Raw genomic sequence first — 24975 nt, forward strand, 5'->3', positions numbered from 1 at the left:
CTTTCTATCCTGCAGCTTCTCTAACCCACAATCCCTGGCCATCCCATCTGAAGCTCTCTCCCCCTGTTCTTCCCCCTCACAGACCCAGGCTGCCTTCATCTTCCTTCTCACACTTGGAATACTATCCTGTAACGGGGCAGTGGCCACATCTCTCTTGTCCACCACCACTGTGTTTCTGGTGCCCAGCTCACACCAGAGAGCCAAGGATCTTTATTGAATATTCACAAAGTAGTCACAAAGATGCTGTCTGTGAGTGAGGGGCTAACCCCCTAGCTTAGGAGAACTGAAAAGAGAGCAGTGTGCTGCTTGTGAAGAAGAAAAACATGAAGCTTGTCCTGGAACAGAAATGTCTTCATCCATAGCTCCCAGACCATAAATTCAATAAACAAATATAAAACTCAATAAACCTCCCAGGGAGGTTCTGCAGCCTGTCCAGGATCACACAGCTGGTTACCATAAAACCCGGGACTAAAGGCGAGTTCTCCCAGCTAGAGCTGTGGTGTTTCCTCAATGTGGACAAGACCTATGGAAACCATCTGTTTGTTTCCAAAAGTGTGCAAATCCAGAGAAACCTCCAATCAGAGGGATGTCTAGAAACATTAAGGGGATTTTCAGGATGGAATTGGGCATTAACTCTGGTTTTCCCTACCCAGCAGTTTAGCAGAATACCACAGGTGATCTCTGGCAGACAGATGAGATCACCAGTTAAGGGGACTTGGTACCAGAGGGTCTGCCTGAAACTTCTCTGCCACAGCCTCAAGCACAGCTGGACTCTTTACATTTGAAAACACATTCTCACCTCCCACATTTGTTGCATGTATATGTGTTAGGTAATGGGATTGGTTTCATGTTCAGAAATGTTTCCAGCTGGGCTCTTATGCCAAAGGCCCCCCATTTGAGGGTATGTCATGATTTTGCCACTCCAAAGAACCAGTCAGAAATTGGACAAGCCCAGGTGAACAGCGTCTCCTGAATATCCCGCCAAGGGATCTGTGTTGTTGCTTACCTTCAGAAGAGAGGTCCTTAATACCCACCACAGAGAGGACCCTGTGGATCAGCCCACACCTACCTATGAGCACACCTCTTAACATGCCAGCTTCAAGGCAATGCCATTGTCCAAGACCAGTTTTCTCAGAATTGTCATGAGCCCCTGAGATCCATTTTTCAGATGACTGGATTGTAAGTAAACAGTACAATGATGCTCGACAGCCTCAGAGTAACAGTTCTCTAGAATTCACCTTCAAAGCACACTTCCTCGACAATGCATATGTCAACATGAGCTTCCCGCTCACCCCCAGATCTCGTGGTTTTTTTCCCACACTGCAGCAATCACAGACATCACATCCAAGAGCCAGCACACGGCAGAAGGACTCTGCTGTGGGTACTTACAGGTTCTCCTGAGGTGAATCATTCTGTAGGAGCCTGCCTTGCTTCTACAAAAACCAACACACAAAACCCCCCATTCCCCCCATGGATGGAGAGAAGAGCATACGTACCTTCTGTGACAATGGTTGGCGGTTGTAAGACAATGTGCCTTTGGGCCACGCCAACAATGTACGGCAGTAATTGCTCCTGGAGGTCCCCAAAGCTACGGAATTCCGGGACAGTAAACACCAAGTTGTCATTGGTAGCTATGTGCTGAAGCTCGGCCCTGGAGGCGGCCTGGGCTCCGAGGCCAAACGAGAACACGCTAGCCTGCTTCAGCGCTACCACCCCGTCGCGGATCTCGTCACTAGAAGGCCCAGCACTTATGAGGACCAGCACCTGGGGAACCCCTTCCTCCACTCGGCTGCCCCCTGCCCGGGTGAAGTGGTTCTCCACCACGAAATCAAGGGCAAGGCCGACATTGGCCAGCTCCCCGCCAGTGAATGCAAGGGCTTTCACTGCGTCCAGAACCTGGGCCTTGGTGGAGTAGGTGTCCAAGGAGAACACGGTTCTGGGCTCATCGCTATACTGGACCACCCCCACTCGGATCTGCTGAGCTCCGACTGAGAGTCTCTCAAGGAGATTTACAAGGAAGTCGCGAATGACTGCAAAATGGACACTTCCGGTGTTGTTTGATCCGTCAATAAGGAAAATAATGTCAGCAGAGTCTTGTGCTTTAAAAGAGAGAAATGCAAAAATGTGAAAGCGTTAGAACAAGTGACCACATGCATCGTTCAGTGTTCTGACATGTTTCTTTGGAAACCAATAAGAAACACGAAATATGGACACACAAAACACATGTTGATTAAGGAATGTGAAATTCTGTTTCAGTTCTGCATTCTGAATGGATAAGAGGCAACTTCTTAAGAACCATGGTGTAAAAATGGACATTTATACCAAATTTGCATTTGCACCAACTCTTCAGTTACACTTCAAAACATCGTATTCATTTGTCTGAGAAATAATGGGTATGTATTCTAGAAACTTCTACAGAATTTGGAGGGAGATGTTGTTGCATGGAATTGTGCATTACCATACCCACAGGAGAAGATAAGGGAGTGCGTGCTGTTAACAGAAGTCCAAACATGATTTCTAAGTTTTGGACATTTCTCTTATAATCCCCAAGTGATCTTAGGAATTTTCTTTGTCCGAATCCACAGCTAGGAAACAGAATCTCAGATTCAGGGTTCGGTGACTTAGCGTCCCAGCGTGTTAGACAATTCTTTGAGCAACAGTTTCTTCTCTTTTCTATAAAAACCAAAATGGCGCAGGTACGCGACTCTATAAATTTGAAAGGAAGAACTCAAGCTACTCTTAGAGTTCTCATCTTAAAAACACTCTTAGAGATGTTTGGTTTGATCTTTTCTTTTTTTAATAACCTATTCTATTTAAATTCAATTAGTTAACATCTAGTATATCATTAGTTTCAGATGTAGAGTCCAGTAAATTGTCAGTTGTACGTAACACCCAGTGCTCATTGTATCAAGGTCTTTTCCTTTTTCATATGACATTTAGTTGCATGAAATTCACATGTGGGTCTGGGATTAGGCTAGATGTCTTGCTCTTGTGTTTTTGCTATTGCCTCTATATTCAATCACATAATGCAGAACAATGTTAAGCAGAGTGATATGAAACCAGTCATGACATAATTATCCAACCTTATTTTTATGACATCCTACACTGACTGCCTAGTGAGACCATGAGCCTCTAATAAACCCTGAATCAGAATTAGCTCTGGGGTTATACAGATGGACATAAAAACGGAGACCTAGGCCTCTTTTCTCCCCATAATGGCAAGTTACACACTCCTATCCCATTAGGAAGAATGGGGATTTCACAAGACCAATCAATAATTTGGAGACCTGAGCAGAATATTTCAAACGTTTGGCTAGAACATTTATATCAGACTGATTTAAAATTAGTGGAAAAGCCAAATTAGTCTGGTGAATGTTTTTTAATAAGTGCATGTCAGGAACAGGAAAGGATTCTTTGGGAGCATATGTGATATTTATATTCTGAGATTTTAGGAGGCTGTATTTAGGATATAATCATAACACTATGACGAGTCATTCTGGCTTTTTTAACAACAGTGAATATTTTATGTTTAAAATGAAAGTTTCCTTGGGCCAGCAAAATTGCTTTCATTTTCACTATAGAAATAGGATACAAATCCAATCTCATAAAATGAAAGAATTTTGCTATAGAGCAATTATGTTCTTCCCCAAATTCCCTCACAGTGTATGCCAAACCAGGGATTGCTAGAATTGAAACAGCTTGGTCTTCCCTCCTTTCCACAAAATCCTTGACATTTTTGCAGATGAATTCCTTGCATAGGGGAAGATATTAACTTGTAACTATGAGCTCTAATGAGAGGAATAATTTACTACAGTATTTTTGACACAGTAATTTTAATTTGCTTCTCATATTTTTAATAAACATCACACCCAAGTATTAAACGAGAGTGGGACTTTGGTAAGAATGCCAAAGCATTTGCTACTCTTTAGCCAAAAGTTAAGATTCCTGAGGGATCTCTGGGAGGATGCAGGGCCTCAGAAATGGCCCACAGCATCACTAGAGCCAGATGCTCTGTCAATCACACCACCATATTCCTCAACATTTCCCAGGCGTGAATCAACGCCCCAGAAAGATGATGGAAGATTGGCCACTGACTCCACATGCCAGGTCATTTAAAAGAAGGATTAGCAGTGAGCCTAGGGTCAAGAAGAGAAAAACAACACCTAAAACACAAAATGGCACATTCTTTATTTGTTTACTACTTTTTAGTTAATTTATCACATTATTATTTTGTGGTTGCAGTTTCCAGGAGTACATAAAGAAGAGAAGCCCTGTGGGAGAATCCTTGAACTTTTCTCTTCCTAAAGGCTGAATGGCAACAGGTCATAGAAACATGTTGGATAATTTGTCATCACTGAAAAAACAACATTGTCCTCTGATGCACACAATGATGGAATGAACAAGGGCATGCTGTGTTATCCAGGAGAACCAAAGCCTCAGACGAGCACAAGAGCCATACCAATGACCAACACCAACTCTTAAGGATAACCAGGTATAATAAACTTAAAACAGGAAGTTGCCTGGTTCTCTGCTTTAACAGCTCGTGTGTCACACCATCTCCGGCATTTTCTACAGAGACGTTTCACAATGTCCATGGAAACATCAAGCTCCTTTAACACTGTTGGAAACACTCTTTCCCTGAGCACATTTGTGTGGGCTCAGTGCCTTCCTGAGCTCGTGGGATGCTTCCTCTTTTTAAGTATAGTAAAAAAGATCACATACAGATTTCCTATGTAAATCTGAAAAATTGTAGATGGACTTTGTGAGTGCTTTAAAACGATATCTTGCAAAGAAAAGAAGGCTGACACTGAAATCCTCGCTGAATACAGACCACTTATCGGTTTCACTTCAGTGCAGACCTTTTGTATCTTAGTGAAATGCCTTTACAAAAGAATAACAAAGAGATTTTTTTAAAACGCAACCTTCAGAGACTGATGACTTGAGCAGAGTTCATTTAGAACAGTGGGGACCATTAACATTTCGTACACGTACAGGTGATGGGAAGAAATGGCCCTAACTTACTAGCAATCTCTATACTGCCCTCTGGCAACCTTAAAAACCATAAGCAGAGAATGATTATTATTTTACTTTTGGCTGTGGAACATGCAGTGGGCTGTGATACTAGAGGAATTGCAGAGTGAAGTTAATCAGAAAAGACAACATAAACGGATTAATATTCCACCCTGGAGCTGCTAGTGGCTTGGACACTAGAAGACAGAGATGCTTTCTAGGCATAAAAACAAAGGTTTTATCATCCGTGTGGAAACAGACTCTATGGACAGGCTCCTTGTTCATTGATAGAATGGTTAAAGGTAAAGGTAAACTCATTCCCTCTTTTTCCTGAGTCAGCCAAGCCAGCACTCAAGAAAAGATGTCCCATTTCTCTACTGATCACTTCACTGTTTGGACAAGGATTAGTTCTTATTCCACCATTCAGAAATGTGATTGTTGGTGAATTACTGACACTGAGAATATTGTAGAGACTGGGATAGGTCATCACAAAAACCCACGTGTCATATCCTTGTGGCCCAGAGTGTTTGGTCTGGGATGCTCTGGGGGGTCCCAGCTCCTTCTCCTATAATCTGGCAGGATCGACACGTCTGTCATGAGAGGCATGTCGCACGTAGGAGAGGACACTTTCCAGGGTTAAACATAAATGATGGAAGCCGTCACTCGCTCCTCTGTCAGAGGTAGACCTGCTGGCAGGGGTGTCAGCCTTCCCAACCCTGTCACAACTGAGATCATGGGAACTCTGGGGAAGACCACTCTCTGAAACAACTTGGGGTTAGTTAGTTCTGGAACCCTTCTCTCCTCCAAGCTCTGCCTGAGATGACCAGTTCCTTCTCCTGACATCTAGTCAACTTCTTCCCCAGCCTTTGCTTTCTGAATCTGTATTCCCCCATTATCCTCACCACAATCCAGAAAGCTCTACCTTTCTCCAGACTCCTCATGCCCCTCATGCCCCTTTCCACCAGCCCCTCCCATGTGGCCTTTTAGATTGCCCAATTTATGCCTGAGAATCTCAACTCTTTCTTCTCCCTGCTCCACCCCGGGTGTGGAATTAACAAGAGACAGACTCTCCGCCAGTCACCCAGCCTCCTGCCTCATCTCTGAGTCCCTGGGCGGCAACCACTTTGGAAATTTAGGAGAAGCTATGGCCATGGATCTTGCTCCCGTGGTCACTTCATGGGTGTGGTGTGGAGCCTGCCCAGGCCACCCCCCACTCACTCCTCCTTCAAAGAGTCATCCACTTCCTCCTCCTCCTCAGGGCACCCAAGTGATCTCCGACCTTCCTCAGGGATTCCCTCCCATCACACTCAGCCTTATGTCCACACCACACACCCTGGGCTCATCTCCAGAGACTGTAACATCTCTGTGGCTAACCCTCCTGAATGGCAGCCTCCCAGGTCCCCCAAGGCCCTCTTCCCACTGCACCTTACACTCATGAGGGCCACATGGGCCTGTGAGCATCACTGGACACTACCTACCCTCACAATCAGCCCTCAATCTCCCTCCATCCACAGTGGTAGCGTTCCCCCGGGTTACACACCTGGTTGCCTCTCTAGGGCTCCTCCCCATCCTGGTCCACGCCACTGTCCCCATTTTCCCTCCATCTTCCCCAAAGCAGGACCCCTGTGTGGGCCATTGCAGGAGCTGACTCACTACCATCCCGGATTTCCCTCCCAAGAAGGTCCCCTTGCCTCTCTTTCACTCTCTCTCTGCAAGCTCTGCCATAGCCATCCAGCAGGGAGTCCTCTTTCCAGAAAACAGGCTCTCTGTTCAGGTAACAGGTGCGAGGGATCTTTGTTAAACTCCTGACCCACCACGTGGAAGCTGCTTTTGCTAGGAATGGTTGAAGGACCTCCTGTGGGATCATAATGGCAGATGGGGGTTTTATTGAGTTCATATTAAACTGTTTGAGGTAGGTGAGAGCTCTATTTCAGAAGGACACTATAGAGCATGGTTAAACCTTTGTTTTTAGACCCGTGAAGAGCTATCTCTTCCCACTCCCACCCACCCACCACTAGCCACAGTGTTGCTCGAATGCCAGCGGTTGCCAAGCTTATCTCCAAAGAACAGCAAGGCGGGCAGCAGCTTGGCCATGTTGCCATTACCTGTGATGTCTTTAAGGGTCTCTGTGCCTCCAGCCCCTTCTGGAGCCACGGATGACTGCACACAGGACACTAAGTTTCCTACTATGTCATGAAGTGAGGTAAAATTCTCTAGGTTGAAAACATGCAGATTGAGCGGTTCGCTTGCTATTTCTTTTAACGCTCCTTCATCTGCTTCCTCAACTCCAATCGCAAACACGTTAACATCAGCAGACTTAAGTTCCACTGAGGGCAGAGTAAGGCCGTCGTCCGAGTGTCCATCAGTTAACACTACGATAACCTGAGGGACTCCATCACGGGCCCGGCTTCCAGCAGCCTCAGTAAGGTGATTCTGCATTATGTATTCTAATCCTTTTCCAGTCTCATTGCTTCCCCCAATATAGGACATGTTGGAAATGTGGGAGAGGACTTCTTGCTTAGTACGGTACGTATTTAACAGGAACTCAGTGTGTGGGTTGCCGTTGAACTGGACCAGAGCAAAACGGAAATCACTGTCTCCCACAGCTAAAGATTCTATAACATCATACAGAAACTCTCGAACAAGTCGGAAATGTTCCTTTCCAGTGCTCCAAGAGGAATCCACTAGAAATATTATATCGGCAGCAGCACCATTTTTGACATCTTTAAAAAAAGACATTTGTTTAGATTTTTCTCCTGTTCAGCACAAAGCCTTCCTTCCTACTCTGTCTGCCCTTGAACTGGGCGCTCTCTGAGGGAGCTCGCTGACTTACCTGGGTGCGGGGACTTGACAGCAGCTGGTGGCCCCTCACTAGCCCATGTTCCATATCCAATGAACCCTATATGGGAACCAGTGGCAGGCTCCAGAAAATGGCAGCAGGGGGGAGCATTCCCTGGAGTGTCTTTAACTCAGGCATGATTCTTTGTGACAGCTTGAGCCCCAAGACCCACCTGATGAGACCAGAAGGCTATCTCATCAGAGATCACCCACCAGCATTTTATGAGTTCATCCTTCAGTTTGGGCTCTGAGACTGGGCCTCGAGAAGAAGGAACCGTGAAAACGCCCACCACTTTACATCAACTAGCCTCCAATGCTTTGAGTAATTTGTGAGAAGAAGAAATGTAATAAAGAGGTCTTCCTTCAGTGAAGACTTGTGTCACTGTAGAAAAAAGCAGCATCTCGTTTTTCTGTCTTTTTAACATGAAGAAAGGTACTCTAACCAGTGACTATGTATTTCTCAGGGCCAGAAAAGCCTTTGAGATGTGAGACGTTATCTATCTTTTTCAAAGATGAATCCAGTCCTCTCTGAAAAATAGAAGCGGGAGGCTCAGGGTGTCAGGCTATGGGGGGCCAAAGAGTGCCCTTCTGTGCTGTGGGCAAGGCTGGCCACACACAGCCAGCTCCTGGACTCTACTTACCTCAAGCTGCCCTGATGCCCCAAGGAATGTCCCCCTTTCCTTGAGGCGGTACTCAGCTCTCTGCCCTCTAAGGACCACAGAACCTTGTGGGAGGATCCCTGCCCAACTCCCAACTTTCCAGGTAAAGAAGAGGAAGACCCAAGCCTATCCCCCCATCCCTACAAGCTAATATTGCATGAAGCATTTCTCAATTTTCTAAAACTCTGCAAGCAACTTCTTAAGAGAGTTAACTCAGATCTATTTTTTAAAATGGTTTTGAGAAACTGACTTTTTCAAGATAGGGTGATTCTAGATCAAAAATGTCTTTATGTGCCCAGAGTGATAGAGAGGGGGTGATCTGTGTGTTCTGTTTTTAAGAAAAATGTTTATTTTCAATCATTGTCTTGCTCTAGTTTTATGTGCTATGAGATCAAACCAGTGCCAGAAAGGTGGAAAAGCTCTATATTTGGTAAAATATTTGTGAAACAAACTTTCTGCTCACAACCAGTGTAAAGACAAACCACCTGTGAACCAACTTCAGGATATCCAACCTAAGTTTTCATAAAAATAAGCCATCTCTCCCTGATACAGAGCATCTGGAAAGGTCTGTAGCCTGAATGAACACCTGATAACAAAGGGTTTCACCATCCCTTCAAACCATGTCTAGGTTCTATCTCAAGCTCGTGAGGTCTCAGATCTATAATCAGAGAACATATTCCTTTGAATAAAAGTAAGAAATGTTTCTGGATCTTACCTGCTTGCTGCTGTTGGGCACGGGTAAGAGAAAAGCCTGAGAGAAAGAGACAAAACATGGCCACCACGGGCAAATGTCGATGTTTCCTCATTTTGAACGTGCCTAAGCACCAAGTGGGAACCTGAACGAGAAAATAGGGCAAAGCGAAGTGATCAGTTTCAACACTCAGGTTACAAACTAGGATTTATCCGTTTTATGAAATGTAGCTTTGACTAAACAATACATGAGAATCTTTGAATCTAATGATTATATCCCTTTGACCATAGCTTAAAAAAAAGGTGGGGCGGGGGCAATTAAACTTTGTTTCCTCTCAGACTGAGTTGGGCATCAAGTCACCAAACAAATGGCAGAAGGAATCAAGAGTAAAGGTATTTGTGGGCACAAAGAATGGTAGGTCTGTGACACCCAGCTTAATTGTGTAGATTAGGCTTGAAAGAATCCCCCAGGAAATCTTTAGTTTATGGAGAAAATGGGCTTTGCCCACATTGGAGTATGTGCCAACACAACCATGGCCTCTGGACCTACTTCAAATCTTGCCCTTACTCTCTATTTAGCACTCTCTTCCCAACAAAAACCTGCTGTATGCCAACCAGCAATCTCCGAGTGGAATGTATCCAGGGACATTGAACCAACAAGCCTGTGAAGCCAAACCTGAGGACTGACCATGTTGCTACATAGTGTCCCATAAGCACACACCACTTGGTGGCTGCACACATGACTTTCAACCAGCCAAGCTCATGTTCAGATGGGCTCGGTAGCCTGTGTCACCAAACCTTTGTCCTACAAACAACACCCTCTCCTCACCCCAAATCAGAAAGCACCCCTGCCCTATCAAAATTCCAATGACATTTTTTTGTAGAAATAGGGGGAAAAAAATCCTAAAGTCATACAGGTGTTCAAAAGACCCAAAAGAGCTACAACGATCTTGAGAAAGAAAAATAGAACTGGAGGTGTCACATTTCCTGATTCCAAAACATATTACAAAGCTACAGTCTTTAAAACAGAATGGTGCTAGAATAAAGACAGACATATAGACCAATGGAAAGAGACAGAGATCCTGGAAATAACCCTCACCTCATGTCTATTGTCAAACAATCTTTCAGAAGAGTGCCAAGTCTAAACAATAAGAAAAGGACAGTTTTCAACAAATAGTGCAGGTAAAACTGAATATCCACATGCAAAAGAACAAAATTAGATGCTTATCTTATGATATTTACAAAAACTAGCTCGAAACAGATTAAAGATCTAAACATAAGACTTGAAACTCTAAAATTCCTAGAAGAAAATATTGAAGTCTTCATAACATTGGATTTGGCAATGTTTTCTTGGATATGACACCAAAAGCAAATGGGAGTTGATCAAACAAAAACTCTGCGCAGCAAAGGAAACTATCAACAGAGTGAAATCAACCTACAGAAAAAGAGAAAATATTCACAAACCCCATATCTGACAAAGGTTTCAAATCCGGAATATATAAAGAACTCCCACAACTCAACAACAGCAGCAACAGCAAATAATCTGACTTGAAAATGGGAAAAGTGCTTGAATAGACATTTCTCCAAAGAAGATACACCAATGACCATTAAGCACATGAAAAGATACTCAATATCACTCATCATCAGAGAAATGCAAATCAAAACAATGAGATATCACGTCACACCCATTAGAATGAATATCAAAACAATAGTAAACAATAATAATTGATGAGGATGTTTGAAAATTGGAACCTTGGTGTCCTACTGGTGGGAATATAAAACAATCCAGCCACTATAGAAAATGATATGGAGGGTCCTCAAAAAATTAAAAATAGAATTACCATATAACCCAGCAATGCCACTTCTGGGCATACATCCAAAATAACTGAAATAGGATTGCAAAGAAATAGCTGCACATGGAAATTTGTTGCAGCATTTGCCACAACAGCCAAGAAGTAGACACAACATAAATGTCCACCGATGGATGAACAGATAAAGATAAATGTGGGACATGCATATGGTGAAGTATTACTCAGCCTTAAAAAATAAGGGAATCCTATCATATGAGACATTGTGAGACGAAGCTTGTGGACACCATGAGAAGTGAAATGAGCCAGTTACAGAAAGACACATACTGCAAGATTCCACTTAGAGGTGGTATCTGAAGTCGTCCAACCGTTAGAAACATAAAATAGAATGGTGGTTGCCAAAGGGTGGGGAAGGCGGGAGATGCTCAACGAGTAAAGAGTTCCAGTTTTGCAAGATGAGAAAATTCTAGAGATTCATTGCACAACAAGGAACATATAGTTAACATTACTGGACTGTTCACTTAAAAATGGTTAGGATGGAGGGCACCTGGGTGGCTCAGTGGGTTAAGCATCTGACTCTTGATTTTGGCTTGAATCGTGATCTCAGGGTCATGAGATTGGGCCCCACTTCAGGATCCACTGGAAAGTCTGGGATTCTTTCTCCCTCACCTTCCCCACCTCTCTCTCTCTCTCTCTCAAAAATAAATTTTAAAAATCCTTACAAAAATATGGCTAAGATGGTAAATTTATGCTATGTGTGTTTTACCACAATTTTTAAGAAAGGACAGGAAAAATCACCTGTTTTCAAAAGTAAGGGTAAGAATGTGCCCCTTAAATATAGCCATTGATTTAACAGGTATAATATAAACTTTTTTTGAGGTATGATCATGGCTAAGAGCTAAAATGGGAACAAAATCCAAGTAAACATTTTCTTAAAGCATGCTTCCTTGCCCCTATAATGAATCAGCATAATGTTTGTTTTCTCCCATAAATAATACTTGGAAAGGAAGAAGAAAATATGTATCAGGCAGCAAAATTTAAGGTTTGGGGAACAAGACTTGAGTCGTTTGAAAGTAAAAAAGAATCTGATATAACAGTGAGACCTGGTGCAAAAATTATTTCTGCCCTCAGTACGGTCTGAACTCTTAAATCAGCTCCAGGAAAGGCCTAAGCTTTTGCACCTGTTGACCTCTCCAGCTTGACCTTCCTCTTGCCCTAGGAGATGGCCCAATGATTCTGCTCACAGTTGTCCACCATACAATGCAGGAACTCCATCTTCCCCACATTGTGAATGAAGCCAGTATTAAGGATGATCTACTATTGTCAGTGTTGTCATATAGAGAAACACAAGTCATGATAGCAGAGGAAAGTCTATTTAGTGAGGTGGCCTTGGCAGGAGACCAGTGTCCAGTTGGACTACTCAACAAGACAGCATTGAGGGCCAAGGAGAAATAAGAGGCAGCCCTCAGAAGGCTGCCACCTAAGGACACAGGTGCAGTGAGCACAAAGAAAACCTAAGCTGAGGCCCACAGTTTTGCCCATCAGGCCCAGAGGGAGAAGCTGGAGTTCAAATATCTGGCCCAGCTCTGAGGAACAACAAGACGCAGAGTGTGGGCTCTCAGTCAGCTGGCCAAAAGTTGGTGGACTAGATGGAGAAAGGCAAAACCATAAAAAAGAGAGTGGATTCCAAGATCCACTGCAAATTTAGATTTCCAAGGAAAGCCAACAAAAAGATAAATCAACCCTATGACTCCACTTCTGAGAGCTTAAAAAGAGAACCACCTGTTGATACAATTTTCTCTTGGAAACATATCAACACTGTGAAGAAAAATTTGTTCTCGTGATGATCAGGAGGCCAGTCTTCAAGAGGACATCCTTTCTTTCTTACTGTAAGGTGACAGCGAGTGGTCACAATGGCAGCATTTCAAAGGCACAACCCAAACATCTTGGCTTGAAATGGTGAACACGCATTAGACATGGATCAATACAGTAGAGAAGGGCAGCCCCCAGTGCTTGGCTCTTGGTGCCATGGTGTCCCCAAGTCCTAAATGAGTCCTGGCTAGTGTTCAGGGCACTTCCCACAGGCACCACTTGCCTGATTGGTCTACTTTCTCCACTGAAGATGACCTTCCAAACCAGCCCCAGGATTGCCTCCTCCACCACCTAGGAATTCCTCAAGCCAATGTTCTACCCTGGAAATTTTCCAGATTTTTCCATCCAGCCATAACTCCCTTTCCCCACATTCTGCTAGACCTATCTCTGAACTTTTCTTCTGGGGGAAAAAAAAGTAAATGCAAGGTCTTTAATTTATATGTTTGTGTTCTCAGTTGAGGATATACACATTTTTTAAAGGGGGTAAAGGGAAGAGGGAGAGAAAGAACCTCAAGCAGGCTCCACACCCAGCATGGAGCCCAACACAGGACCCAATCTCACGATCTGGAGATCATGGCCTGAGTCAGTATCAAGAGTCTTAACTGCCACCCAGGCGCCTGGGGATGTACACATTAAAACAATGTAAAAGTACATTGTACGTGTGCTGTTGTTGATTCTTTCTATTAAAATTAAACATTGGATTTTTCTATCATCAATAAGCATCCTACTAGAAAATAGTTTTATGAGAAAATTGTATGTCCATATTATTTAAAGACTTTTTTTTAATTTTATTTATTTATTTGTTAGAGAGAGAGAGAGAGCAAGCACAGGCAGACAGAGAGGCAGGCAGAGGCAGAGGGAGAAGCAGGCTCCCTGCTGAGCAAGGAGCCTGATGTGGGACTCGATCCCAGAACACTGGGATCATGCCCTGAGCTGAAGGCAGCCGCCCAACCAACTGAGCCACCCAGGCGTCCCGTATGTCCATATTATTTAAATGCTACTGGATTCTTCCCAAAACTCTAGGCAGCCCTTTCTAAAACAACCTGTAATACTGTAATTGGTCAAAACATTTTTTTAATATGGATCCATAAATTTCAAAGGACCTGTCAACTTCCCACAAATGTGTACACAACTGTATCTGAGTATACAGGGTTTTCTGGGGATAGAATCCATGTCCGCGTGTGATTCTAGAAGCATCTATTCTACCTCCCCACTAAAGTTTAAGCACCATAGCACCACCGCTTCAGTGAAAAATTTTAATGTGAATCTTTCAGGGAGTCTAGCTCAACCGTTCTAAACATTTGATCCACACACAAGATGCAAGGTTCTAAGTAGTGGTTTTGCTTAAGAATGAGAGCAGGAGACTATCACAGGGCCTCAGCAGAAATCACTGGACCGCATAATCCATATGGAAAAAAGCAGGATGGGAGATAAGATCTGCTCACTCCCTGCTGGGTGTGGGACAGGAGGACCCCAGGCCCCTGCAAGCAGCCTTCACAAACGGGTACACTGTGTTCAACAGTTTACTAATGGCTTTGTAACCCTCCCTGCAACTCACATATCTGACTTCTTACAGTCCTCGGGTCCTCTCATACGTTAAACGCTGAGTAGGCTCTCTACTGAGAAATTCCAAAATAATTTTCTCATCTTTGATAAAGCGCAAAAAAATCTAAACTGTAATGAGGTGAAATCTCTAACATCTTCCTGAGACATTACTTACTCCAACTCTTCTCTAAGGAAAATGAACCTTAAATTGGTTGAAAATGACATATAAAAACTTTTATTTCCAAGATACTCATCTTTAGAAGAGTAACCCCATAAATGAAGTACACAAAATAATGAAATGAGTGTACAGTGCACAGGAATTATCTTTTCTAAAATCTACCCAGATATTAAGGAAAAAAGGAAGGGAAGGGAGGAGAAGACTGGAAGACAACAGAGGGGAGCAGAGGGGAGGGGAGGGGAGAGAGGACAGATGTGGAAAACTCCTCCTGTTTTGGAGACGTTGCTTGTGTTATCCAAGCCACACTCATGACTGATGAACTCACGTGGTTTGGCCCAAGTTGAATCCCCAGGTGGGAAAACTGCCTTTGGTCCCACACATTTTCTTGCCATCATGCTTGGGAGCCAGTCATGTGGCTCAAGTGTTCCTAGCCCAGCTGCTGGATATTTGTTAATGTGTCTGTTTGCAATTAAGTCTATTCTATTTATCATGTCATGGAGTCCCAATTTTTAAAACTGAAGTTTTTAAAAGATGTCAAACATCATCTTCCCAAATGCAGTGGGCTTGCTCATTTTAGCAAGGGAAAAGGACGCAGCCACTCCCTCATCACCCTCCCCCACCCCAGGAAATAGAGACAAGAGAGCACGAGTAGTATTTATGGCACTTCTGTCTCACCCATGGGATTTCATGCCCTCCACCCCACAACCCAATGACTTCTTCCATCCACCCCCCCCCTCATTTTATAGCTGGAAACTGAAACCAGGGGAGGCAAGACCACATGGATAAAACAAGATAGAACCAGAATCCTAACCAGAATCCTAACCAAAGTCTGTGTTTGCAAAGCCCATGGGAAAATCCCCTGAAAACCCTGAGAGATGGTGCCAGGTCTGGCCCAGATCCCAAGGAAACTCCCTATCTCTTCTGGGGGAAAAATAGACTTCTCTGGGGACAGATTCTGTGTCAGGAGGATCCATTTGCCTGCTGCTCTTGTTTTAAACATGAAAGAAAAGTCAGAATTGGCCGCTTGAGACCCTTGGGTTGGGTATGGTGAGGTTCTTCTTTGTGTCATAGGTTCTGGGTCCAGAAGTCAGTGGATTCGATCATAGAACTTCATTAAAGTTGCATTCTTATCTTTCCATTTGGCATTAGTAATTCCTTTCATCACTCTGCCTTGTTCTGAGAAGGTTCCGAGCTGCATTTTTCCTTTTTGTATCTGTCCAGTTGAAATTTACAGACATCTCTCATTTCAAAGATGGCTTTCTATGGACCTCCAATTTGCCATCCTACTGGGTCATATTCCAAAGACTTCCCCCAAGCTATTCTGCAATTCCATGAAATTAGTTTTCATAACGTCTACTCAAAAGCTTTTTCGTTTTCCGTGTCTGGAAATCTTTTTTAAGAAAGAGACACACACAGGCACACAAGGAAATAATTTTGAAACAAAAGCTTAAATATATCCAGAGGCCCCATTTTGAGGGCATTTATTCACTCTTCTGTGAGCACTGCTTTTTAAAATCAGTCTGGCCCTCCTACAAGTTCTAGGATTTCTGTTAACTCCTGATGTCCCATTTAAAGTGGGACAGAAATCCTTGATGACCAGGAAGGCATGTGGCCTCTCTGCTGTGAGACCAGAAGTCACACTTCAGGAAACCCCAGGGGCTCAAGCTGGCAGCCCAAGCTGCCTTCTCAGGCCTCCTTCTCTCACTCCCCTTGCCTTCTGGCAGGAATCCTGGGAAAGGGGTCCTCGTTCTTGCCCACCAGGAAGGAAGAGAATAAAGAATTTATTAGGTCCTCCATTATAGAAGGAAGAGGGTGGAATTTAATATATCCCTGCCATTTGAAAGAGTTTTGGGGGAATCCTCAAAAGCAAATGCTTTGGAACATCTCAGAGAAAACCCTTCTAAATCTAAAGGTAGTCTTTCAACTGTTTATTTTACAACTTGAAGCTCATCTTTCCATTCTATGAAAATGCACAAAGGAAGAAGATATCAACCACACATACATATGTCTGAGACATTATCTGTTTGACCCAAGCTCTGAACGTGTTTCCTGCGATAGCGAAATTTTAACTCTTCTGATGATGTGTGTTGGCTTGGCCTCACTGCCACCCACAGTGTCCTTGTAAACACTCAGTAGCCAAGTCTAGACCTTTCATTGTTGGCTCCTCCTGGTAAAGTCAAGTAAAATGATACCCATTCAGCAGCTCCTGTATTTAAACAGGGCAAAACAGAAAGGGAGGGATGGGATGACCCCACACACACACACACACGCAGCCTCCCCACTGAATGAGGCCACGGGCAAGCATAGGCTAAGCACCGTCAGTGTTAGCTCCTTCCCCCTGTAAAGGCCACTTGAAGAGCCTCCAGGTGAGCTGCCAGATACGTGGAAACTTATTTAAAAGACATATTCCTAAGGTCCAAGATAATAACCACGAAGCAGAAAGTTCCACATCAGTGGTAGCTGGAAAAGCTCGACACCACCACGCATGTGTAGAAAACATTCTGCCCTCTTAAAGACCAGGCAGCCAGACACGGCATTTTCCCCATTTCTCCTGCTAATGATAAGCATTCAGCAGAGACTAGATGGGATTTGATGTTAAAGCAGAGAGAGAGTGCCTTCGAAAACACTTCAGAAGAAATTACACACATGTCCAGCCCATGCCAGTGCCGTGTCCCGAGAGACTGCTGCTTGGGCCGGCACTGGCCTCTGGCCACCTCTCTGCCTTCCCTGGCCACAAACTTTGGGGGCTCCTGGCTTCTCCAAAACCATGCTGTTCCACTGTAGAATTACCCAAAGTGGTTAAAACGTGCTCACACTGCAAGGAAAAATTAAACATCTTTGTTTTCTGCTCTGATTCATGATCAAATCTGAAAGAGAAAATTATTTAAAATGGACTTTTTTTTTAATTTAAGTCAAAACCTCTAATATAATATTATCAACACCAGATTTAGTGTAATAGCCTGGAAAAATTCTACTTCCTTACCTCTCTATCAGTAATGATCAGTTAATCTCCCTAGGCTCTTACGTGTAAGGTTCTGCTATGATTTCCTTCCCTCTGTTTCCCTGGGTCTGACCAGGGATGGGTGTCCTGCTGCCCCCACAAGAAACAGAGAGCCCCCCACCAGGGGCACATCGGGCAATCTGTTAGCCTCGGCCAAGCTGGCCCTAGCTCTGGGTGCTGGCTCAGGAGTGCTGAATCAACTGATGAAGATTCCAGAAGAGAAAAACCAGTTTCCTGGAATGGCTTCCCTTGAGACCTGAGTCATCTACAGCTGCTGTTCAATTTTTAATTTTCCAATTAAACTGACCCATGAGTTCTTCCTTCCAGTGGCCAATGTTCAATGCCCTGGGTCCATGAAGTAAATGTATAGTGCACACCAGGGAAATCTTACAGAACTAGTTCCCACCATGATTTCCACTGACCATTCCTAACTCATGAATATTTCTCTGTATCTCATGAGACTTAGAATTCAGGAAGGAGGACAGCAGGATCATGTTCTGCTAGATGCAGCCAGACTCCTACAAAAGACTAGCAATTTGCCTTTGGGAAAGGGTTTGGCAGAACTTTTCCTGTTTGTCTTATTTTTTCTCCTCTTTCCAGATTTTTTTAAACAATTACCTCTCTGCTAAGTAAACTTATAATATACTACTCCATAGAAGACTGGTCAATAGGAAGGAATGCCTTTGTTCATATGATATCCTAAAATATTCTCTAACGACTTCTGCTCCCTTGATATTCCCGGTCTTGGGGTATCTGCTTACGAGCTCAATTTAATATGGGCAGGAGCACCCAGAAATGCTGACTTTGCTTTGCTAACACTGTGATCTCAGACTAGTCATTCACTTCTCTGTGCTCCATTCTTTCATCTGAAATGTCAAGGGTGTGGAGAAAGCATCCACCCAGGTAGTAATTTTTTGATATTTAAAATAGCCGAATGGAAATCACATATTTGCCAAACAGAGGGCGAGGTCTATGTCTCAGTCATTCCTGTACCCTCCCTCAATCTCTAAGCTCCCCAGCCCATGGAGCAGAGCACGGCTCATTGAGCTTGAATGAATGAGAACACATGAACCAAGTAGAAGGTTAGGTAGATTCTCTCTGAGCTGGCATCCCATCCTTCAGGACCCCAATGGTGGGGAGCTCAGGCTAACAATCTGAGCTAACGATAAGTCTAATTTAAAATGGGATGTTTGTAATGATAGTCTGTGTGAATTTTTTTTAAGATTTTATTTATTTATTTGACAGAGATCACAAGTAGACAGAGAGGCAGGCAGAGAGAGAGGGAGAAGCAGGCTTCCCGCAGAGCACGGAGCCCGATGCGGGGCTCGATCCCAGGACCCGGAGATCACGACCTGAGCCAAAGGCAGAGGCTCAACCCACTGAGCCACCCAGGCACCCCATGAATTTTTTAAAAGACGTTCAAGTAAGTTGCCTCTCCGGAGCAAGTAGCAGAGGTCTGGTAATGAAAAGTTTGGGAATTACTGGATCAGTTCCCCTTCACATTATTCCTGCCAGTTTTAAAGTTCAAAAGTCCTACATGGAGACAGCATGGCCTCAATATGCAAATTGGCTTTGGTTCTGAAACAACCTACTGTTGATTTACACTTTTCTTAGGGGATGGGAGCAAAATGTTTCTTTTATAAGTTCTTACTTGACTGACGCCCTTATAATAAAATTATTTGAGCGTGCAGAATGCCTCGTTTCAAGGCACAATTTCACTTCAGTACCTGAGCACAGAAAAAAATAAAATAAAATTCTAAATGTATATCCACTTCAGGTATTACAGTCACATTTAAAAAGATGTGTGTTTAAACAGGCTAAAGTTACCCCTGAGCCCTGCTGAGAAGGCTATCAACCTACTCCCTACAAACACAGAAACCACACCCTGAAGCACTCCCACCACTTGAAGACTTTTCCGGAGCTCGGAAGGCTGCACACACCGCCCTCTAGAGGACAGAAAACCAGCCTGCGTTTTCAGGGTAAGCTACACGAGGTCAATGTTCTAACTCAAAATTTCATCTCTCTCCTGGAATAGACTTATGAGACCAGAAGGTGTTCGAAATTAAGCTTTCAAAAATCAAGATAATGTGGACAGCCACTCTTTGTGAATCAGGATGCTGTGTGTGATGAGCAGGGAGCAGGCATCCCCCTTATTTAGAGGGAGAAGGCAGCATCTTTTCCTTAAAACAGAGAATAACCTTCCAGAATTTTTATGTTGGAAAGACAGACACCGTATCTGGAAATGTGAGGGTGAAGAGAAGCGTCCTTGTCTAGTTCAAGGCTGTCTGAATTAGCGGAACTTTTTAAAGCTTCCCTGCGTTAAAATTTGAATTACTTTGGGCTTCCATTTCCTCAGCTTAGAGCAGCTAACGAGATTTCTTTAAATGTCAGGTCCCTCCTGACACTGTCAGCTGTTGGTGCCACAGTGGAGTGGTTCTCCCTGCCTGCTTTCCATGGCGAAGATACCACGAGAGCCCAGGGGTGGCATGGAAAGGCCGCCTGGTACAATTTGTCCCACTGAGAAGGGGAAGCCGCCTGTGATTCCTCCTCCAAGAGATAACAGTTCCTCTCGGGTTCCTCCAAACTGAATAGTGACAAAAACGAATTGTCAAAGAAAACTGTCTGAGGCCATTAGCATGCCTGCAAGACAGTCTCGTGGCACAGACTCTGTGGCTTGCTGGCAACTTTTAAACCCTAAATGTGGAATTTCACATAAAAGTGGGTGGCAACGCGGGCTCCTGGTCGGAACTATGCTTTATCTGGTTGAGCAAGCTGCCCGGGCAGGAAGCTCCTGAGGCAGGAACTCTCTACCAACTTCCAGGAGGGATAGAGGACTGATTTCAAGCTGGTTTACAGCAGTGGGCCCTGCAGCCCTCTGCCCCAAAACTACAAATCCATCATTGATTATCAATTGAGGGTTTCTTCCTACTTCATCATCGGTGATGTGTTAGGTTCTAAGCTATGAAAATGACAAAAGGTACTCATGTGGCCAGAATAAAGGGAAGTGCGGAAACAAAGACATTTCTATTCAGAAAGATCTTATATCAAAAATGCCCTTAAGACCCCTCATTTGGACATTGGCCATATATCCCATCAGAAGAGCCACGAGCATGGTGGGATGGAGCTGGCAGAGCTGGAGTCAAGAGCTAACCTTCTAGAGGCTTCCCTGGCCACCTCCCAGGAAGGTCGGGTGGCCACACCCTCCAATTCCCCCATAGGAAAAATGCAGGATGGCCACACTTTCCACCTTGCTGTGGTATCCTCTCCCAGGCCCTGTTCTCCACCCAATGTCTTCTTCTTGGTTTTCTCCCTGCCAGACTAGGGAAAGAGAAAAATAAGTCTCACAGTAATGGCAACCCCTGCCTCAACAAAGATGGTTAAGACCACATGACCATTGCTATACGTTGAGCTCCTACAAAAGTCCCTCACCTCTCCATCCCTGTGCCTTCACACTCAGCAACAAGTCCACATTAAGAACAAAGTAAAGTACAGGTCCCACCCTTCTGGTCCTCCACCCCAGAGGCGGCCTAGATGTCAATTAAAGTCGTTTCTGTTCAGTGTCTTGAACTGTTGGGAATGGGTACCCTGGGAGGTGGGGGGAATCCCAGGTCGAGGACCAGTATCAGTCCACATGGGCTCTGAGTGCCTTTGCAGACCTCAGATCCTACAGGGATAGCTGTGCACCAGGCAAGGAGCTGGCTGGCATGGGCCAGCACCCCTGCACTCCCTCTGGGTGCAGGACACACCCCTGTGCTCAGAGCAGCTTGTTCTTGGAGCACAGACCAGCCTCTTAGTGTGCTCCTGGGCCAAGCTGTGAAATGCTGATGTGGGTTTTATTCCCCCCCCTCACCCCCGGATTCCCTTGGTTCCTCCCAGCGACCCTACCCCTGCTTCAATCCTGGTCCACTTTCTAACACTTGAAACAGGTCCCCAAGACTGGCTGACCACTGTCAGGGAACACCATCCATCCTGGGTGTCCCAGCTCAGGAACAGGACTTGGGCCGTCCGACTTGGCACCCGCACCACATCTGGGCAAGCCGGACAGGCCCCACGGCCCCAGGAGCCCTGCCTTATCCACTGGGCATGTGGCCTGAACACCAAATGCCTTCTCCTCCTCTGGCCTAGGCAGCAGTTTTATGCAAACCCCCCACCCCCCACCCCAGGACAGAGACTCCAACAGTGACCTCAGGTTCCTGAAAAGAGGAAACCCTTGGTACCAGCCGAGGAACTCTTGACTTGGCCCTGAGCCAGGGCACCAGAGTTGCCCCCAGCCCCCAAGGGTAACAGATGTGCTCCACCAGCCCCTGTCCACATGGAGCCTGGGGCAGAAGGCCCACCTGATATGCCCACCTGGGAAGATTCAGACAGAATCTTCCCCAAAAAGCCGCTCAACGGGTAGTTGCGAATCCTCGCGAAGACACTTCTGCTAACAAAGCAAATTCTTCCCCTCCCCCAAGTTCCAGAAGGAGGAGAGACTGTCAAACAGACTGCAGCCCAGAAACACTGCAGGATGGGTGGAGGAAACCCACAACGCCACACGACTACAGCCCACGGGCGGGCCGTGGCCTTCACCAAGCTGCAGAAACCCCGGGGCCCCAAAGTGGGAAAGAAAGCTCAGCTGAATCTTCCAGGGACCAGAACCATGTCCAGAACACCAACTCCAACAGAGTGACCATGAGACCCCCCCCCCAGTAACGCTCAGCCAGGTCTGAAACCGTTCCTTCTTGCCCATGACCCCGGGAAAGCAGAGGGGACTGCACGCTTACCCTGAGCAAATCTGAAGAAATGTATGTCCCTGGGCTTCTCTATTCACTTAGGTTCGCATGGTTTTCCCGCTGATGGTGTCTGCTTTCCTTTCTACAAGAGCGGGGCTCGGGCGGAGGAGGAAACCCCTTGCGGTCCTTGCAGGAGGCTGGAGCGCAGGAGAACTGAGAGTCCTTTGGTGGAAGACTGAGCTCCAAACCCTGGACCTGATCCAAGGATACAGTCAGGGCTTCCTCCAGCTCCTCCTCCTCCTTCTCCTCCTCCTCCTCCCCACCCCTCCTCCCGACCCCTCCTCTCCCTCTCCCCGCTGTGGGCCTGACCCAACTGTAAATGAAAACCAGACTCTCTGTGCTCTGTTGCTTCTGGCCCCCGCTGCAGGCTGATGTCACCCTCCGAAGGCTGTCTTCACCCTCCAAGCCTTTTGCTGGACTCCTGCAAACCCCAACCCTTGAAAAGAAATCCACCTCTTCCACTCGTCACCTTTTGGGCTGGGCCCCTGGTGGCAAAGAGAATGAATTTTGGAATTTTTTTTACGCGGGTATCCATGGTTTTCCTGCTGTGTTTTCCAACACCATCTGCAGGGAAAACAGGAAATGCAATCCCCCCACCACCACCCTCACCACACCCTCCCATTTCTCCTTGAAGTTTCTGAATCAAGACTTCTCTTAATAACCTCCCTTTCAAGGATAAAAACAATTAACATCTTCTTGGCCTTGTGCTGAGCAGAGCTCTGTTCACCAGTGAAAGGACAAGAATGTGAAGCTACTTCTTTTTTAAAAGCTCTGTACATAATGATTTTGCCTGGGAGACTCATGGTCCCATTCTAGGACAGGGACAAGGGGAACGAGGACGATTTCCTTGCTCAGAGTTTCAAGAAAATTCCTGAGAAACAAATTGCCACGCTTTGCACATTTTACAACCCTTTAATATACGTTATCCATTATCTCTTTTCTCCCAAATATCACCACCCCCACGGCTTTAAATACATATCTCTCTCTCTCCCTCTCTCTCTCTCTCTCTCTCTCTCTCTTTTGGTTAGGTGAGATTATGGCCTCATTTTGCAGGTGAGAAAAACCAGGGTTCATAGCTGGGCTCGGTCAAAAGCCTGGCCTTGGACACCCCAGACCCCTGCTCTCCGTCCTGTGACTCTCGTGAGATTCAGGGGAAGTATGAAGAGACCTTCTTATAGATACTTCTGACTTTGAGATCTTTTCACAGCCAAGTGTGGAGAGTAAAGACATCCTGTGCTCCTTTCCACAGATTATCCCCTTCAAGTTTAGGGAAGGTGGGGAGACAGCAGGAGGAGACCACACCTGCTCCTAGACAGAGCAGGCAGCTGGTTACACAGGAGCCACAGGCAAAGGCAGCAACAAATAGGTACACCCAGAAGCCTGATCCTGGCTCTGTGGCTTCCAACACCTGGGGCTGACCCACCGAGAGCCACAGGTGTGAATACAAGCTCTCCTCTTCAACTCCTGCCTAGGGTCACCCCCTAGGTGGCATAACACAGTGTGTTTGCCACCCTCCATGGGACCAGGCTGTCAGGACCCTCAGTACAAACCTTGTTGGGTCAAAAGATCCCCTCTCAACCCGTCTGTGGAGCCCTCCTGATGATGGGCAGGAGCCTGTCCTGTGCTGTCCTGTCCATGATCCAAGACCCCCACTTCCATAAAAAGAAAAGACCCTTGTGACCTCAGGACGGTTGCCACCTTGGGGCCTGCCCTCTCCCGCCTTGAGAGTGTAGTGTCCTTAACAAACCGCTTTGTGCTTGCCACTCTCCTCCCAGCTGCCTTTATCCCAGCGCAGTCCATGTGGGGGAATCAGAGGAGGACACTTCCACTCACACACATCGCAGACTCTCCCACCGCTAACGCTCCCCTCCCACAGCGCAGGGCCTCACCCCTTCTCCGTGCCCTTGGGGTCAGCCCCAGGAATGTCACAGAGGCTGAGGGACAGGGAGGGAGGCCTGGACTGCGCTGTTTCCCTGTAGATGAAGAAACAATGAGCAGAGGCTCTGAGCAGAAACCCCATTGTCCAGGCAGCATCTGGGAAGACCACAACCCACATAGGGTCCCCGCTGCCTGGGGCAGGTGCGGACTTGAGCCCTGTGCAGCTGGGACACTTGCTGGACTTGGCTGGTTGGCGGCTGCAAGTTCAGCACCGGGGAAAGCCGTGTGTCCAGGGCTTGTCTCCTGCTGCCAACAGGCAACTCTGGTGACAACTTCCTATTCCAAGCAGTCCAGCCCACAGAGGCTACTGGACAAGCATGTGCTGGGTGTCCCTTGAGGTGGATCCTTTCTACAATCAAGAATATGACTAGTTCCTTTCAAAATACCTAAGAATACACCTTCCTTGGCCTTAGGAATGAGTGTCTTTTTTTTTTTAAGATTTTATTTATTTATTTGACAGAGAGAAATCACAAGTAGGCAGAGAGGCAGGCAGAGAGAGAGGAGGAAGCAGGCTCCCTGCTGAGCAGAAAGCCCGATGTGGGGCTCAAACCCAGGACCTGGGATCATGACCTGAGCCAAAGGCAGCGGCTTAACCCACTGAGCCACCCAGGCGCCCCGAGTGTCTTTTTTTAACTGAAGTGTGGTTGACGCACATGTTCCA

The 24975-nt window shown here is 45.7% G+C and overlaps 1 protein-coding gene across 7 annotated transcripts in view; it reads right to left on the reverse strand.

Moving 5' to 3' along the window:
- Window positions 1-22612, reverse strand: part of COL6A3 (collagen type VI alpha 3 chain) — a 77496-nt gene extending 54884 nt beyond the window's left edge. Inside the window, exons 1-4 of one of the 7 annotated variants that reach the window (XM_047721466.1) lie at window positions 22368-22612; window positions 9223-9343; window positions 7116-7733; window positions 1497-2099 (exon numbers count right to left, since the gene is read on the reverse strand). In XM_047721466.1, coding sequence (XP_047577422.1) covers window positions 1497-2099; window positions 7116-7733; window positions 9223-9313 — 1312 coding nt within the window. In that variant the 5' untranslated portion in view covers window positions 9314-9343; window positions 22368-22612. The remainder of the gene's footprint in view (window positions 1-1496; window positions 2100-7115; window positions 7734-9222; window positions 9344-22367) is intronic. The other 6 variants (XM_047721467.1, XM_047721468.1, XM_047721470.1 and 3 more) reach the window with 6 other exon arrangements.
- Window positions 22613-24975: the final 2363 nt, after the last annotated feature.

Source organism: Lutra lutra, chromosome 3, assembly GCF_902655055.1.
Source record: "Lutra lutra chromosome 3, mLutLut1.2, whole genome shotgun sequence".
Lineage (NCBI taxonomy): Eukaryota > Metazoa > Chordata > Mammalia > Carnivora > Mustelidae > Lutra > Lutra lutra.